Below are 16,245 nucleotides of genomic sequence, written 5' to 3' on the forward strand. Positions count from 1 at the left end.
CTATGAAGGGCAATCTCTGCGGTCCTCCTGATTATCCGAGTTGTGGTTTCTCCCAGCTATGAAAGTGTGTGTTTAACATAACACAGTGTTTCCTCACTCCCCTCCATCCACTCCAAGTTGCCCCCTGCAACTCTCCCCAATGGCGTGCTGCCCACCACGCTCCTGCTCCAACTCTGTAAGACGGGGGTCCCACCCATCTCAGGGGCCGTGGTGCCCTGTGTGCTCTCCTTCAACCCTTAGGATTAACTCTAAACTTCCAAATAGCCCCACATCTAAATACTAATCATTCTCATCTCTTTCCTTTTCATATCAACAACCTGAGGAACCACATATGGGTAGAGTGCTTTCTTCTTTTCAAATGGTGCACAACTACATAACCAGCTAAAGAATTCAATATATGACAGGATTTGGGAAGACAAGGGTGTGATAATAAAAACACTGTCAAAAAATTTAAGCAGAAACAATTCATCTCTTGAGGATGATAGAAACATACACTTGCACTCAGTGAGCACAGGAACCACCTGCATTGCCAACAGATAGGCAAGGCCAGCCTGCCACACAGGCAGGACTGCTGGAGCCTGTCCGGGTGCCCTCATTGTCAGCTTCTGGGGTGAGGGGCTTACTTCCTCTGGCCAGCGTTGCTGCCCAACTAAACAGATCTAAGAACACAACCAAAGACAAAGCTCCTACCTGAATGACCACACCCTTATTTTGCCCAGAGGTTCAAATGACCAGTCTATCAATGACTGACCAACAAAACTATTCACTGTAAAATGTGCACAAAGGTGGTAGAATATGATCTTTTATTCAGCTGAGCAGATATTTACCTTTGTTGGGTCCAGGTCCTTGTCCGGGGTTCAGAGGGGGAATGCGACCTTGTGCTCCCTGCTGCCCTAGGCCTGGTATCAGGGGTGGGGGGCCTGTGCTCTGTCCTTCCTGAAAATATGTTTTTAAAGTAAGGGTATGAAATCACAGGCTTGTGCTACATAAATAGTGATTGTATTATAAAATGACAAGATAAAAATACCCACTAAATATTTAGCTAGTAAGATTACAGTAATATTGTCCTTAAATCAGGAGAAAGGAGATACTTGTCTTACTATAATAATTTTTTTAAAGCACCTGTATTTTAAACCTGTTGACAACTTTTATGTAAAATTAGACCTTTACTCATAATGCCAAAAAAGAACATCAATGGAAAGTCAGAAATTCTAACACAGTAACACTAAATTAAACCAATTAAAACAACTGGTTTAAGTAACTGGTCTGGTTAAAGTGAAGCAACTTAGATTTCAGCATGTAAGACATAAGAGCACAGATTTTCACTGGCAACTTCTGAGATCTGAAATGCCCTACAAAGTATCAGATCTTCAGATTCATTCTACCAATATTTCTATAGGCCAATTAAAATTTCAGAATCATGCTTTCCATGTATAAAATCTTTTACTACATGGTACAATAAAAAACCTCATTGAATTGTCCCAGAAACTCAGGCATGTCCTTGTGACTCTGACATGTTTATAAATATTTCAGTTATAACACAGTAGCTAAAAAGTTCATTTTTTTAATCCTCCAAAATGAAAACTGTTAATTTACTACCAGAAAGTTAGGAAAATAACTTATAATAAATAATATTATATACACATACAACTGAGCAGTACGTTAATAAAATATATAATACTTCAAGTTTTAGGGCAATTTATAATGGCAATCCTATATTTAATTCATCCTAACTTCTGAGAAGTGCTGAATAAAAATCCGGAAATAACTCAGATATCATCAGATTCTCCGTGGCTATGACACTTTAAGGTTCTGCAAGATCTACTTTAGAATAGTAGATAATTTATTTGTTTTAGCTTGGTAGTTGAGTTCAGGAAACCCAATGGTCATCTTTACATTAGGGAATCGTGGTGGTATTTCAAAAACCAAAACAGACTGTGCTTTCTACATCTGTAGCATCCCCTTTCTCCGAGTGTCTCAGGGAGTCAACGTTAGCCAACTCGCTCACTTTTGGTCCACACTGGACCAAAAGTGAGTTTTCAGGGACAAAACTCAGTTATTCATACGCAAATAATGCCTCCAGACTAAGAACTTGAGAAATGCATAAAACACACATAGCTGAGTAGTATTGTATCTATTTATGCTCATGCAATTCTTTTTGTAATTCACTCCCCCAAGAAACCTGAACTTTCCTCACACCATCTCTCAAGCACAAGCTCAGCGAATGAGCAATAAAAATTGGCTAACACAAACAGAGTCCTCAAAGAAGGAGAATTTCTACAGAAATGCTCCTTCCTGCAAATACTTTTATATGTGAGCTGAAAACAACTTGAGCAGAGTTTCATCCAAAGGGTCACCATTTCCAGAATGCTCAATTCTGGAATAACAGTCTCTTTATTCCTATTCACTGTAATAAACAGAGTGAGGTACAGAGTCTATAGTATACTCATGAGTTAAATATCCCATCCTATCTTTTAAAAGTAGAGTTGGCAGACAGGAGGTGATTCTGTGGCTGGCAGGCCCATGGAACACTAGGCTGCAATGTAAAGGGCCCAGAAAAAGAGGCATGACAGCCTCAGAGCTGACCATCATGTAAAACATGCTTCCTCCTCAGAGCCACAGCTCTCCTGGAGCCCTGGGACAATTATCAACTGTACTCCAATGAGAGTTGACCTTTCCTGGAAGAAACTCTATTACCAAAAGAAGAAAAAAGGTGAGAAGTAAAAATGAATACTGAGATGTACTTAATGGGAGTATAACCTAACTCAACATTCTTATGATTTCATTCTTCAGCCAGGATGCTAGTACCTTAAGCTACTGCCACTACTTGATAAATATTTATATCCAGCTGTGACCATTTTCTCAGCAGTACTCAGCAGTACCGCTTCTGTGCAGAGTGTATTTTCCCAATGTGTTAATGCCCGGAAGTTAGAAATGAATAATACCTGGTTGAAGGGGGCCCGGGGCCCATCACCTAGCAGAGGCGTTTTCTGTTGCTGGAATGGTATTGGCCCTTGAGATGGATGTGGCCCTCTTGCTGGGTTCTGCTGTCCCTGAGGTCCAGGGGGTCCTTGCATGCCACCCTGGGGTGGAGGTCCTAAAGAGCCCTGGGGTGGCCCCTGCTGACTTTGTGAGCCTGGAGGCCCTCGCAATTCCTGGGGAGGTCCCAGCATTGATCCTTGGGGTGGAGGCCCCTGCATGCCTCGGATCTCCTGAGGACCTCTCATTTCCTGAGGGCCGTGTCCCAGTAGTCCACCTGGAGGGTGAGGTCCTCTCATCTCTTGAGGCGGGTGGCCCATCATCATCCCTTGGGGAGCAGGACCCTGGCTCTCCCGGGGGCCTGGAGGCCCCTGCATTCCTCTTGGATTCAATCCCATCAGAGGTCCCTGAGACACAGGACCTTGGATCCCTTGAGACCCTGGTCCGCCTTGGATCCCATGAGGATGAGGAGGCCCTTGCATTCCTCTGGGACCAGGTGGTCCCTGCATACCTTGAGTACCCGGAGGCCCCTGTGGGCCCAAGTGACCCTGAGGGCCAGGCGGACCTTGGGGGCCTATGTGACCCTGTGGGCCAGGTGGACCCTGAGGACCCATATGACCTTGAGGACCAGAGCTACCTTGTGGTCCAGGTGGCCCTTGAGGTCCCAAAGGGCCATGAGGTCCAGGATGCCTCTGCATTCCTTGGGGCCCATGCATGTCCTGAGGCCGTGGCAACCCCTGGGGCGGGCCCTGGGGTCCCTGTGGTCCCATGAATCCTTGTGGCCCCCCACCTCCCTGATGCAGTGGAGGACCTTGTGGTCCCATTTGTCCCTGGGGTCCAGGAGGCCTAAACTGTCCCTGTGGACCTGGAGGCCCCATCTGAGCCATGTTCATTGGCATCTGCTGAGATGGATGGGGCTGTTGAAAACCTTGAGGAATCTGAGACATTGGACCTTGTCCTGGAAAAGGCTGGGGTCCGAGGAGAGGGGTGCCAGACGAGGGAGGAGGCTGAATTTGCTCAACTTGTTTCTGTGCAAGTCTTTCAATTTTAAGTTGCTGGAAAGACAGAAAGAAAAAAGCATGTTGAATAAACAGGCCAGAGTCCTTGAAGATGACAATATTGCTATCATGTATTCTGTTAGGGGACTCTCAAAATAAACATAAAAACTGCTCAAACTCTTCATGCTCCAGTGGTAATTAGAGTCCGTGCAACGCTCAAGCACTGTAAGGAGTTTTAGGTTCTTTCTCATTCTTTTTAAGTCCTGGGACACAGTGGTAAGGATTTTTTTTTTCCTTATTTTTTTTTTCTGTCCCCCAAGCTGGAGTGCAGTGGTACGATCATGGTTCACTACAGCCTCACCCTCCTGGGCTCAAGTGATCCTCCCACCTCAGCCTCCGGAGTAGCTAGGTCTACAGGCATGTGCCACCACACCCAGCTAATTATTATTTGTAGAGATAGGGTCTTGCTATATTGCCCAGGCTGATCTCAAACTCCTGGGTTCAGCTGATCCTCCCGCCTCGCCTCCCAAAGTGCTGGGATTACAGGCGTGAGCCACTGTGCCTGGCCTAGTCAGGATTATTTATGTCCATCTTGATCAGGGAAAGCCCAGTAATTCACCACTAATTCATCATTCTTGGTAACTAACATAGATAAGAAAAATAAGAACAAGCTACCTGCTATATGAGCTGACAAAAAGGAAAAACTCTTTCATAAACAGGTGAATTCAAATTAAAACTATGTTGGCTTTATCTTTTCTATTAAAAATGTATATTTAACTTAGATCTACTCACTGCCCCATTAATTCAGTTTTTTGATGTTGTTGTTTTTGAGACAGAGTCTCACTTTGTGGCGCAGGCTGGAGTGCAGTGGTATGATCTCAGCTCACTGCAACCTCTGCCTCTGGAGTTCAAGCCATTTTCCTGCTTCAGCCTCCCATGTCACTGAGACTACAGGCATGCACCACCATGCCCAGCTAATTTTTGTATTTTCAGTAGAGGTGGGGTTTCACCAAGTTGACCAGGCTGGTCTCAAACTCCTGATCTCAGGTGATCTGCCTGCCTTGGCCTCCCAAAGTGCTAGGATTACAGGTGTAAGCCACCACGCCTGACCCTAATTGGGTTTTAAAAGTCCAAGATACGATTTAAGGAAGTCACTTAAAAAAAAAAATTACTCAGGCGTGATGGTGCATGCCTGTAGTCTCCGCCACTCAAGAGGCTTAACAAGGGAGGATCACTTGAGCCTGGGAGGCAGAGGTTGTAGCGAGCCGTGATCGCACCACTGCATTCCAGCCTGGGCAACAGGGCATGACTCTCTCTCTAAAATAAAATAAATAAAACAAAATACATAAATAACACATTTTTTAAAATTTTAAGAAACAGGATTCTTTTGGAAACTAGTCTTCTAGCATAGCAACAGGAAGTGGTGGTGTTTGTCAGACCATCGGAGAGTCCCTTCCCTTTTCCTTAAAAGCTTATCAATAAAAATGTCACCACTACCCTCTTAGATCATCTTGAATTCCCCCCTAAAGAGCTTCACACACCTCCAGAAGTTGCGGGTTAGTATATTGTAATGTAGCCATTTCTTGCTCAATTTCTGCTTGTGTTTTTTTCTTCTCTTCCAATTTAATGTCTTCTTTTCTGTCATTCAGCACCTCATTTGGAGCAGGAATTGGAACTTTATTTTGCATCCAAGCCTTGGGAAAGAAGAGAATATTAAAACATACCCTAAGTATGAAAATTACAATGATAGAATGAGAAAACCACTCTACAATGTCATCTGCTCAATCTCCTCTGAACCGTCTTTATTTCTTTTTACCTTTTCTCCATGACTCAAGTACATGACTCATGCTAATTCTTACTGACATATTACTAGGCAGAAATTACTATGGTGATAAAATCTGCAAGATACTGCATGTTATTAAGAATGCAAAGCTTGCCAGCCTCTTCACAGGGTACATGCACTTTGTTTTGAGGGGACAATTAAAGCAGAAGATAGATAAACAATGGAGAAGAGAATCAACATACTCCCATACTCCCTCTGCTCCATGCCTCTTTCTTCTATTTCCTCTCATAGCATGGATGATAATAAGCAGGTGAGGACAGAACAGAGAAGACTGATAACAAACTCAATACAACTGCAAAGCAGTAGATGAGAACCATGTCTAAGAGTGGGTGAACATGGGAAAAATGCTCCAGTACAGAAATACCTTCAACAGTGAGATAATCCAAGAGAACCGTCAAACTAACCAACCAAAACCTCTCTGCGTGGATGAGATGGAGTCACTTTTACTTACCTGCTGGAACTGAGCAGGAATGGGTTTTGCATAAGGAACTTTCTTCTGAGGTACTTTTTTCTGATCCTTTTGCATCACTTCCTCCATTCCCCAATCTAAACCTGGAATTGTCATTTCAATTTCATTTGATTCATCTTTCCCTGTAACCGTAAAGAAAAGTGGTTTGCCTCTTAAATAAAAGAAATCAGCCACTTGATCAATGAACACATTATTGGAAGAATAGATTTTAAGTATTATGCCGTTTATATAATTTTTATCAACATTTCTCAACATAAATCATTTTGGTATTTCAATATATTTATCAGGAACATAAACAGGTCAAGAAAAAATTTATAAAAATTAAATGTATGTGTGTAACTTCTCTTACCCATCTGTTCTTGTTCCATAGCTAATTTTAGTTGTTCTGGTATTCCCATTCCTGGAATTACTGCCAGGCTATTAGGTTCAAGGTCATCTATAAATAGCAATACACCATTGTCAATAGAGAATTTACAAAAGTAGTGACTGATAAAATTAATGCTTTATAAAAATGAATGTCACTGATGATTTATAAATAAATCTACTATAAAATCAAAATTCATTTTGTATAATCTTCCCAACATCTAACACTTCTATAACAGAATACCAGATTTCAAAGAAGGACAGATGTGCAAGAGTCTCACCATATTCTACTCCATCTTCAGACATTCCGGGTAAAAGGTTTAGATTATACCGATCTCGCATTTTATCACCTGGTCGGTTTCGAGTCCAGAATTTGCTGTAAAAATAATTAGAGGAGAAGAGAAGCATGGCTTCAGTATTTTTCTGGGCACTTAACAGTACTAGGCAGACCCTTGGTAAACACAACAACTTTTTACAGTTTGTTTCTTCTACGAATTTAAAACATGAGGTCGTACACTTTGGCTCACATCTGTAATCCCAGCACTTTGTGAGGTTGTGGCAGGCGGATTAAGTCCAGGAGTCCAAGACCAGCCTGGGCAACATAGCGAAACCCTGTCTCTACAAAATAAAAATTAAAAAGTTAGCTGGGTGTGGTGGCACACACCTGTAGTCTCAGCGACTCACGAGGCTAAGGCGGGAAGATGGCTTGAGCCCAGGAGTTTGAGGCTACAGTGAGCTGTGATCTCACCACAGAACTCCAGTCTGGGTGACAGAGTGAGACTGTCTCTTAAAATAATAATAAAAATAAAAATAAAATGTGGGGCCGGGCAAGGTGGCTCATGCCTGTATTCCCAGCACCTTGGGAGGCTGAGGCAGGAGGATTGCTTAAGCCCAAGAGCTCGACATCAGCCTGGGCAACATGGTGAAACCCCATCTCTACAAAAAATGCAAAAATTAGCCAGGTGTGGTGGTGTGCTCCTACAGTCCCAGCTACTCAGGAGGCTGAGGTAGGAGGATCACCTGAGCCCAGAGAGGTTGAGGCTGTAGTGAGCTGAGACCGCACCATTGCACGCCAGCCTGGACAGAGACCCTGTCTCAAAAAAATAAATACATAAAAGTGGAAAAATTTTGTTTTAAGTCAGAAGGGAAAACAAAATTTGAATAGCCAAAACCATATTCAATACCCAATCTCTTTATTGCAATATAAGTATTTGTAAATCACTACAAAAATGTTCCCAAGAATAAGGCGGAATATAAATTATCAATCAACCAACAAAAATAAACACAGACAGTATTTATTTCCTGTTGCTCCATATAAAGCTTTGCTATTTCAATATAAAGCTTACCTAGTATGGTCATTCGAGCCTGAGCAGAGAATATGCCCAAGAGGATGCCAAGCCAGACTCCAGATCATCCCTTCGTGGGCCATCTCCATCCCACCCACTTCCTTCTCTACCCTGCAACAGCACCAAAGAGAGAAGATTTTTTCACAAAAGTTACCCAGCTCCTCCCTCCCCCTCAAAAGACATTTTCTGTTACTCTTAAAACGAAGCTACCAAAGCCTGGACTTGGACTCTGGTGAATTCCACATGTCTCAGGGGTATTGGCTTGTCATTGCCAGAGGACAGTTACCCTTTCATCCAAAGAGCACTTCACAGGGGAAAAGGCTGCAAGCATTTAGAAACTAGAAAATCTATTTTATTCCTCCTTAATGACTTCCATATCCACAAACAGAGGTACATTTTCTATTCCAAGCTGGATTTACAGAATTGAAAACTGCAAGCAGTCTCTGATAAAGGATACATGAACATTTAAAAAAGTTACAAAACTATCATGTCTGCACACACTGAGGTGCTCTCTTCACAAAATACACTACTTTTTCACATAATAAATCTTACATACCCAACATGCCAGAATAACAAAGAACCATCAGACCCTCCACTGGCAAAAAGTCCTTCATGAACAGGATGCCAGGCCACCGCTGCAAAACAAAAACATGGGAAAAGACACAATTATCAGGATCTGAGAATGTTACAGGTAACAGTTGTCAATGAGAAGCATATCACAGCCACTGACCTGTGGCTTCTTTCTTATGACCTCGGAAGACTTGAAGCTCTTCTTTCAGGTTTCTGATATCAAAAAGTTTACAGAGATGATCACGTGATGCTGTGAGTAGCCAATTGCCATTGAGGTTTAATTTCACTTCCATTACTGTGTTTTTATGGGCATGACTAGAAACAAAGTATCAAAAAAAAGTCAGAATTCAAAACAAGTATAAATATAATGGCTGTTTTTGTTGAAAAGCGAATTAATCAAGATGGCAAGAGGTTTGGCCAAGAAGCAATAAAGCCGGTAACATTAAAGTTTCACAGTCATAAACACACTTGAAAGAAACAAGTCAGCGACAGAAATAATATACACTGCCCAGACAAAGACAGCTCTCACCAACCAGTTAAAATAGCAGCAGAGGCTGGGCGTGGTGGCTCACGCCTGTAATCCCAGCACTTTGGGAAGCCTAGGCAGGTGGATCACCTGAGGTCAGTTCAAGACCAGCCTGGCCAACGTGGTGAAACCCAGACTCTCCTAAAAATACAAAAATTAGCCGGGTGTGATGGCGCATGCCTGTAGTCCCAGCTACTCAGGAGGCTGAGGTAGGAGAATCGCTTGAAACCAGGAAGTAGAGGTTGCAGTGAGCCGAGATTGCGCCAATGCACTCTAGTCTGGGTGACAGAGCGAGACTCTGTCTCAAAATAATAATAATAATAATAATAATAATAATAATAATAATACAGTAGCAGAGCTTCCACTGAACAGTAAAATTTATCCATGAAGCAGGGGAAGCACATGAACACAGCAATTAATATTCAATAAAGCTCATTACATTTCAAAAATTCCATAAAGTTTCTCTAAGACAAAGCACAAAAATGGACTGGAAAGTCTGAAAGTTAATTTGAACTAAAGACAATGCAACAACCCCTGGCCTGCACAATGGACATCTCCAAGGGAGCATTCACAAGGCATTCCAGGTTGGCATGGCCATTGGGGTTGTACAACAAAGCAGCCTTGCTCCAACCAATTCACTCTGAATATGGTTCTCTTCCCAATCAGAAAGACCAGGAAATGGATGCTTGGTCAAAACAATGTTAACATATGCATGTAGCTGTGAATGTTCACAAATAATTGAAAGAGAAAACTAGATTACATAGCTGCATCAAAAGTAAGCCCGTCAGCCGGGTGCGGTGGCTCACGCCTGTAATCCCAGCACTTTGGGAGGCCAAGGCGGGCGGATCACGAGGTCAGGAGATCGAGACCATCCTAGCTAACACGGTGAAACCCCGTCTCTACTAAAAATAGAAAAAATTAGCCGGGCGTGGTGGTGGGCGCCTGTAGTCCCAGCTACTCGGGAGGCTGAGGCAGGAAAATGGCGTGAACCTGGGAGGCGGAGGTTGCAGTGAGCCGAGATTGCGCCACTGCACTCCAGCCTGGGCAACAGAGCGAGACTCCGTCTCAAAAAAAAAAAAAAAGTAAGCCCGTCAGACAAAAAATGAGAACTGGTTCAAAACCAGAGGAAAACCCTCTCGAAACAGATGTTGTGAGATGGAGAAGGCTGGGCCGTGTCTAGTACGGGGCACACATGTCAACTCCTCACAGTGCCACAAGGTATTCTGATGACAGGCAATAGGCTAGAATAGTAACCACCTCCCCTCCTCATCCTCCTCCCCATCCCCATATAACAACCAAATTAAACTTGGGTCTATGTGGCAGGACAAAAACAAGCCTTACTTCATTAAGAGTTCAGAGATGAATCATATTTGATTAATAAGAAGTCTATAGATACAAGTCCATCTGTTGCCTAAATGACTTTTCCAGAAATACATAAGAGAAAACAAAGCTAAAAGTTAAAGGACACACTGCTTTGCTCCCCTTTGTTCAGGGGCCAAGGTGGGGTTCCTATCACTTACAGTGTTGCAAGACTCTGCCCAGTCTTGGGATCCCAGAACTTGATTGGCTGTTGACTATCTTTACTTCCTGAAACAACTAACCCTTTGGTTGGATGCCAGTCTACACATTTCACATCAGCACCATGCCCTGTCGGAAACAAGTTAGGATTAAAACCTAATTAGTTATATGCATTTAAAGCAATTTAAAACAAAGTAGAGAAACCTAGTAAATGTTTTGCTCTCAGTGCTCAGTCAACTTAAAACTTTTTTTGTGAAGACTCTTTGGCCTCTGTGTCTAGAAATTTTTCAGATACAGTATCCTCTCCTCCTATGTCAAGACACACAGAAGCCAGTCCTCTTCTCCTGGACCCAAGTGCATCTTCTCACCTACTTGCCGGGAGGTCAGTCAAGGCTTTTGGAGGCTGCAACTCTCAAGACCCCATTATGTAAAGCTTTTGAAGCGTCTCATGTTGTTCCTGATTACCCTGATTATAGGGCACGATCCCTGTCACTCACTTCAGTTGTCCCACTTTGTGACAGTTCTTACAGACGAACTTGATTCAACCTGAATTTGGGACTTTGGGACCACTATTTAGGAATTTAGGACACCACTTTCTAGATGGAATGACAGGAAAAGTCAGCTTTCAGCTCCTGTTTACTGAAATGCAGGAGAAATACACTCTTTGCTTGATTTGCACATGTTGTGACAGTTAGATGAGGTAATAATAACAGCTATCCTACTGCAGGCTTGCTATATTTTAGGCAGTGTAATGAGCACTTATAAGCATCATCTTTTTAAATCTTCACAAAATCCTGAGGAAAGTATTAGCATTACCTCCATTTTACAAGTGAAGAAACAGAAGGGCTGGAAGAGTTAAATAACACATCCTAGATCCCAAAGCCAGTCAGCAAGAATAGGAGTGAGTCCCTGAGCCTGGTCCATGGGATTCCAAGGATGGTTACTTCAGTAACCACCGTGCTAGAGCATGAGCTCACTTCACAAGTGTAATAGATTAACTTACTAAAAGTCACAAACATGAAAGTCAATTTGTAAATCTGAAAAAGATGGACACGATTTTTGAAAAACTGGATGCTGTAGAAAGCCCCAAGGATATTTTACATAACAAATGAACTAAGAAGCAGGTGAGGAGTGAGGAAGAACATTCAGAGCTTCCTTCTCTACCCTGGATCAAATCCAGCTTCTGTGAAGTTCTGAGGTGGAAACAAGGAAGGATACAGAAGAATAGAGACAAAGGGAAGTGAAGTGGGAAAGAAGAGACGGGGTAGAGGCACCAACAGTGATTTGTACCCATTCATAAGGGGAGACATTTGGGTCTCAAATGGACATAGGTTTATCCCAACACAATACGCCATACTGGCAAGCATGTAGGGAGGTGACAATAATCTGGAGAACACTTTGGCTGTATGTATCAAAAGCATGAAAAAGTACATCTCCTACAACCCAATAATCTCATGTCTTAGATTTTATCATTAGGAAATAATGGATGTGCAAAGGGATTTATCTGCAAGGACATTTACTGACACAATTTATTTTTAATAGAACACAAATACATTACAAAATAAATTGCACTGTGGCATATGTACTTAAAGGAATGTGATGCACCTATTATAAATGACCCTATAGATGATTTAATGGCATGATTAAAATGTTCATAATTTACACCAGTGTATACCATCACTGTAAAAGGCAAACAGTCAATAACATGAGTGACTATGAGAGATAATCTAAAAAAAAGAAAAAAGCCAAGAAGTCTAGACACCAAATTGTTAACAGAAATAATATTAAGCTGGAAGGTGGTATTGATTCTCTCTCCCCATGTTTATTCTATATTTTTATATTTTCTACAATGAACATATTTTGTAACTGGGATCTGAGGGTGGGAAGGGGGAAGAAAGGTTTTGCTGTTGCTTTGTCTTTTAAAAAGAAAAAAAAACTGAAGATGGAATAATTGAAATATAAATACACTTCAGTCCCCCTTGCCCCTTGTTTGCCTTAAGAAACTTTAATTAATGATTTGCCCCTGAAAAGGTAGGGAATTTTAAAACTCTATGGGCCATTGTCACCTAAAAATAAATATTATGTATAGCTATGTATATATTAATCAATCAAATTTGGGATTATGAGAAATGCCTGAGAAAGCAGTTTCAAATTACAATGTACTATACGAAAAGTTCATATTCTTAACAGCCGTCTCTATCTACCCTCATCTTCTCTGGGACACGTTTATTACATAAAGAACGTACGTCTGTTTAGTTTTAAGATATGTTTAAAGAAGCACACATAAAAACAAAAAAACTATGAACCCAAAAAGGAACCACAAAATAAATTTCAGCTGCTTTAATTTCGTTTTCTAATGTTCTCTAAAATTTATTAAAGTAAAATTCAAGCAAGTGAGGAATCTCATGAATTTACCCATATCCATAGGCATCACAAATATAAATCAAACTGATTGGTCCTGATTCTTGAATATAATTTTATTTATCACTGTTCTTAATAAAACGAATAGTAGTAGGCCGGGCGCGGTGGCTCACGCTTGTAATCCCAGCACTTTGGGAGGCCGAGGCGGGCGGATCACGAGGTCAGGAGATCGAGACCACGGTGAAACCCCGTCTCTACTAAAAATACAAAAAAATTAGCCGGGCGTGGTGGCGGGCGCCTGTAGTCCCAGCTACTCGGAGAGGCTGAGGCAGGAGAATGGCGTGAACCCGGGAGGCGGAGCTTGCAGTGAGCCGAGATCGCGCCACCGCACTCCAGCCTGGGTGACAGAGCCAGACTCCGTCTCAAAAAAAAATAAAAAAAAATAAAAAAATAAAACGAATAGTAGCAAGCACATATACTTATGCATAGCGTTATTCTAAGCGAAGTATGTGTAGCGACTCATTTTACATCTGAAGACTGTAAAGCACAGACAGATTAAAGAACTTGCTTGGGACCATACTGATGATATGGGGCAGAGCAGAGATCTGGAATGCAGGGAGCTGGCCCCAGGGCCTCTCCTCTTAAGGACTATGTGATACTGCTTTCTTAGATATGAAAAGGTTAGTTTAAGAGTTACAAGAGCAGAAAAAACAAAACTGTGTCACTTCCTATTTGCTTCTCTATACATAAAGACTCAGTGAAGGATGGTACCTAGCAGACAGTGAAGTGGAACAGGGAGAGACTATTCTTTTTTTTTTTTTTTTTGAGACAGAGTCTCCCTGTCGCCCAGGCTGGAGTGCAGTGGCGCGATCTCGGCTCACTGCAAGCTCCGCCTCCCAGGTTCAAGCAATTCTCCTGCCTCAGCCTCCCAAGCAGCTGGGACTACAGGCGCCCGCCACCACGCCCGGCTAATTGTTTGTATTTTTGGTAGAGACATGGTTTCACCGTGTTGGCCAGGATGGTCTCAATCTCCTGGCCTCGTGATCTGCCCACCTTGGCCTCCCAAAGTGTTGAGATTACAGGCGTGAGCCACTGCACTCAGCCGACTATTCATTTTTTAGCCTTTACATCATTTTACTTTTGAACCACGTGCATGTAGTATCTAATTTTTCAAAACTAAATACAAATAAATGAAATAAAGTTACTTAAGAAAATATATTAAAAAAGTATGTGTAGCATGCTAACATTTATAACTTAAAAACAGAAGGACACACACCCACACCCCTTTGCTCAAAAATGCATACCATGTGTGTCTGAAAGAATACAAAAGAATCTGATAACATCAACTGGCTCCAAGAACTAGGTAGTTTGGGACACAAGGGAAAGAAGGAGACGTTTCACGACACATTGTTTTGTAATTTTTCAACTTTGAAACACATTAATGACCTATTGAGAAAATTCAATTTAAAAAATTTACTAAACTTACTAGATAACAGTGAATTACCTCTGGAAAGTGGGTGGGAAATATTTACAGGCAACATATATCATTAAAAGAATGTTTTAATATAAAAGAGAAAAATAAATAGATTAAGCTGGAATAGAAGACAATTGATATGCAACTGCTTCCTTCTTCAGGAACAAGTGACTGAATTTTCAGTTAAGTGAAAAAAATTTTTCAAATGATAAAATTCTGCCCTCACATGTGAATGTTGATATATTTAGATCCAGAGGAATAAGACCAGAAGAAATTCATCCTAATAATTTAAGTGGATTTTTTAAAAACCTTTGATATGTAAAAGATGGCAGTTGAAGTCTTATTAATAATAGCAAAAAAATGGAAACAAATTCTAGAAGTGGAATTATTAAACAAACTTTGCCACAGCCAAAAACTATTAAAATGAAGATTTTTGAAACAAAAAAAGCTCATGAAATAATGTGAATTAAAAAGCAAGCAAAACACACAAACTATACATACACATACACATTTTTATAATCATCCTAACATATGTGTGTACATTTTAGTATGGTTACCAAAATGCAGATACGGATAGGCAGAAGATGAAAATCACATTGAGAATAATGGAAACAAAGATGAACTTCTGTCCACATTTCCTCTAGTATAATATTGTGGTTTTAAGAATAAACAATATGGATTATATTGTGTGTGTGTGTGAACTCTCGATACTTTTTTGTTTTTTGTTTGTTTAGGTATGTTTTTAATATGAAGGAAAAAAAACACCACTGAATGCAAGTTACTTTGCTAGGTAATATTTTCCCATCAAATTAACAAAAATTGATCAGGCACGGTGGCGCATGCCTGTAATCCCAGCACTTTGGGAGGCCAAGGTGGGTGGATTGCTTGAATCCAGAAGTTTGAGACCAGCCTGGGAAACATAGTGAGATGCCATTTTTATAAAAAACACAAAAATTAGCTGGGCATGGTGGTGCATGCCAGTAGTCCCAGTTGCTCAGGAGGCAAAGGTGGAAGATCGCCTGAGCCCAGGGAGGCGGAGGTTGCAGTGAGCCAAGATCACACCACTGCACTCCAGCCTGGGCAACAGAGCAAGACCCTGCCTCAAAAAAAAAAAAAAAAAAAAAAACCAGAAAAGCAAAAATTAAATTTGGTGGCACTCAATGTTAACAAGAAAGAGAGTAATAGGCACTCTCATCTGTAATTGGTTGGGAAGTAAATTAGGACAACTTTTGGGCAAGACCATATGGCCATTACCTATCACAATCTTAAAGGCATATAACCATTGATTCTATCAATCTACCAGGAATTTACCCTATGACTGCAAAAGCACACTAAGATTTATGTACAAAGATATTTACTGCACCTTGTTTGAATTGCCAAAACTGGAAATAACATAAACATGAATCAATGAGAGGTTATTTAAGAAAATTAAGGTAAAGACATATAATTGAATACAAACCAGCTCATAAAACTGAGGCAGAAATAAGGACCTTTTTGGGGGCTTTGGAAATGTTCTATATCTAGATTATAATGTATTTATTTGTCAAACTTTATAGGACCGTAGACCTAAAAAGGGTAAATGTTACCTTATTTAAATTATACCACGGGGCCAGGCACTGTGGCTCACACCTGTAATCCCAGTACTTTGAGAGGCTGAGGCCGAAGAATTCCTTGAGCCCAGGAGGTAGAGACCAGCCCAGGCAACATAGTGAGACCCTGTCTCTAGAAGAAAAACTTAAAAATTAGCCAAATATGGTGGTGCACACCCATGCTCCCAACTTCTCAGGAGGCTGATGTG

At 41.4% G+C, this 16,245-nt stretch overlaps 1 protein-coding gene across 3 annotated transcripts in view; it reads right to left on the reverse strand.

Moving 5' to 3' along the window:
- The window catches only part of WDR33 (WD repeat domain 33), a 110,580-nt gene that overhangs the window by 15,188 nt on the left and 79,147 nt on the right, over nt 1-16,245 (reverse strand). For all 3 annotated transcript variants that reach the window (XM_032145877.2, XM_032145878.2, XM_058434317.1), the window contains exons 8-17: nt 10,615-10,741; nt 8,729-8,883; nt 8,555-8,633; nt 7,999-8,109; nt 6,934-7,028; nt 6,639-6,725; nt 6,272-6,411; nt 5,519-5,671; nt 2,946-4,034; nt 828-936 (exon numbers count right to left, since the gene is read on the reverse strand). In XM_032145877.2, coding sequence (XP_032001768.1) covers nt 828-936; nt 2,946-4,034; nt 5,519-5,671; nt 6,272-6,411; nt 6,639-6,725; nt 6,934-7,028; nt 7,999-8,109; nt 8,555-8,633; nt 8,729-8,883; nt 10,615-10,741 — 2,145 coding nt within the window. The remainder of the gene's footprint in view (nt 1-827; nt 937-2,945; nt 4,035-5,518; nt 5,672-6,271; nt 6,412-6,638; nt 6,726-6,933; nt 7,029-7,998; nt 8,110-8,554; nt 8,634-8,728; nt 8,884-10,614; nt 10,742-16,245) is intronic.

Source organism: Hylobates moloch, unplaced genomic scaffold (genome assembly GCF_009828535.3).
Source record: "Hylobates moloch isolate HMO894 unplaced genomic scaffold, HMol_V3 SCAFFOLD_24, whole genome shotgun sequence".
Taxonomy (NCBI): Eukaryota; Metazoa; Chordata; class Mammalia; order Primates; family Hylobatidae; genus Hylobates; species Hylobates moloch.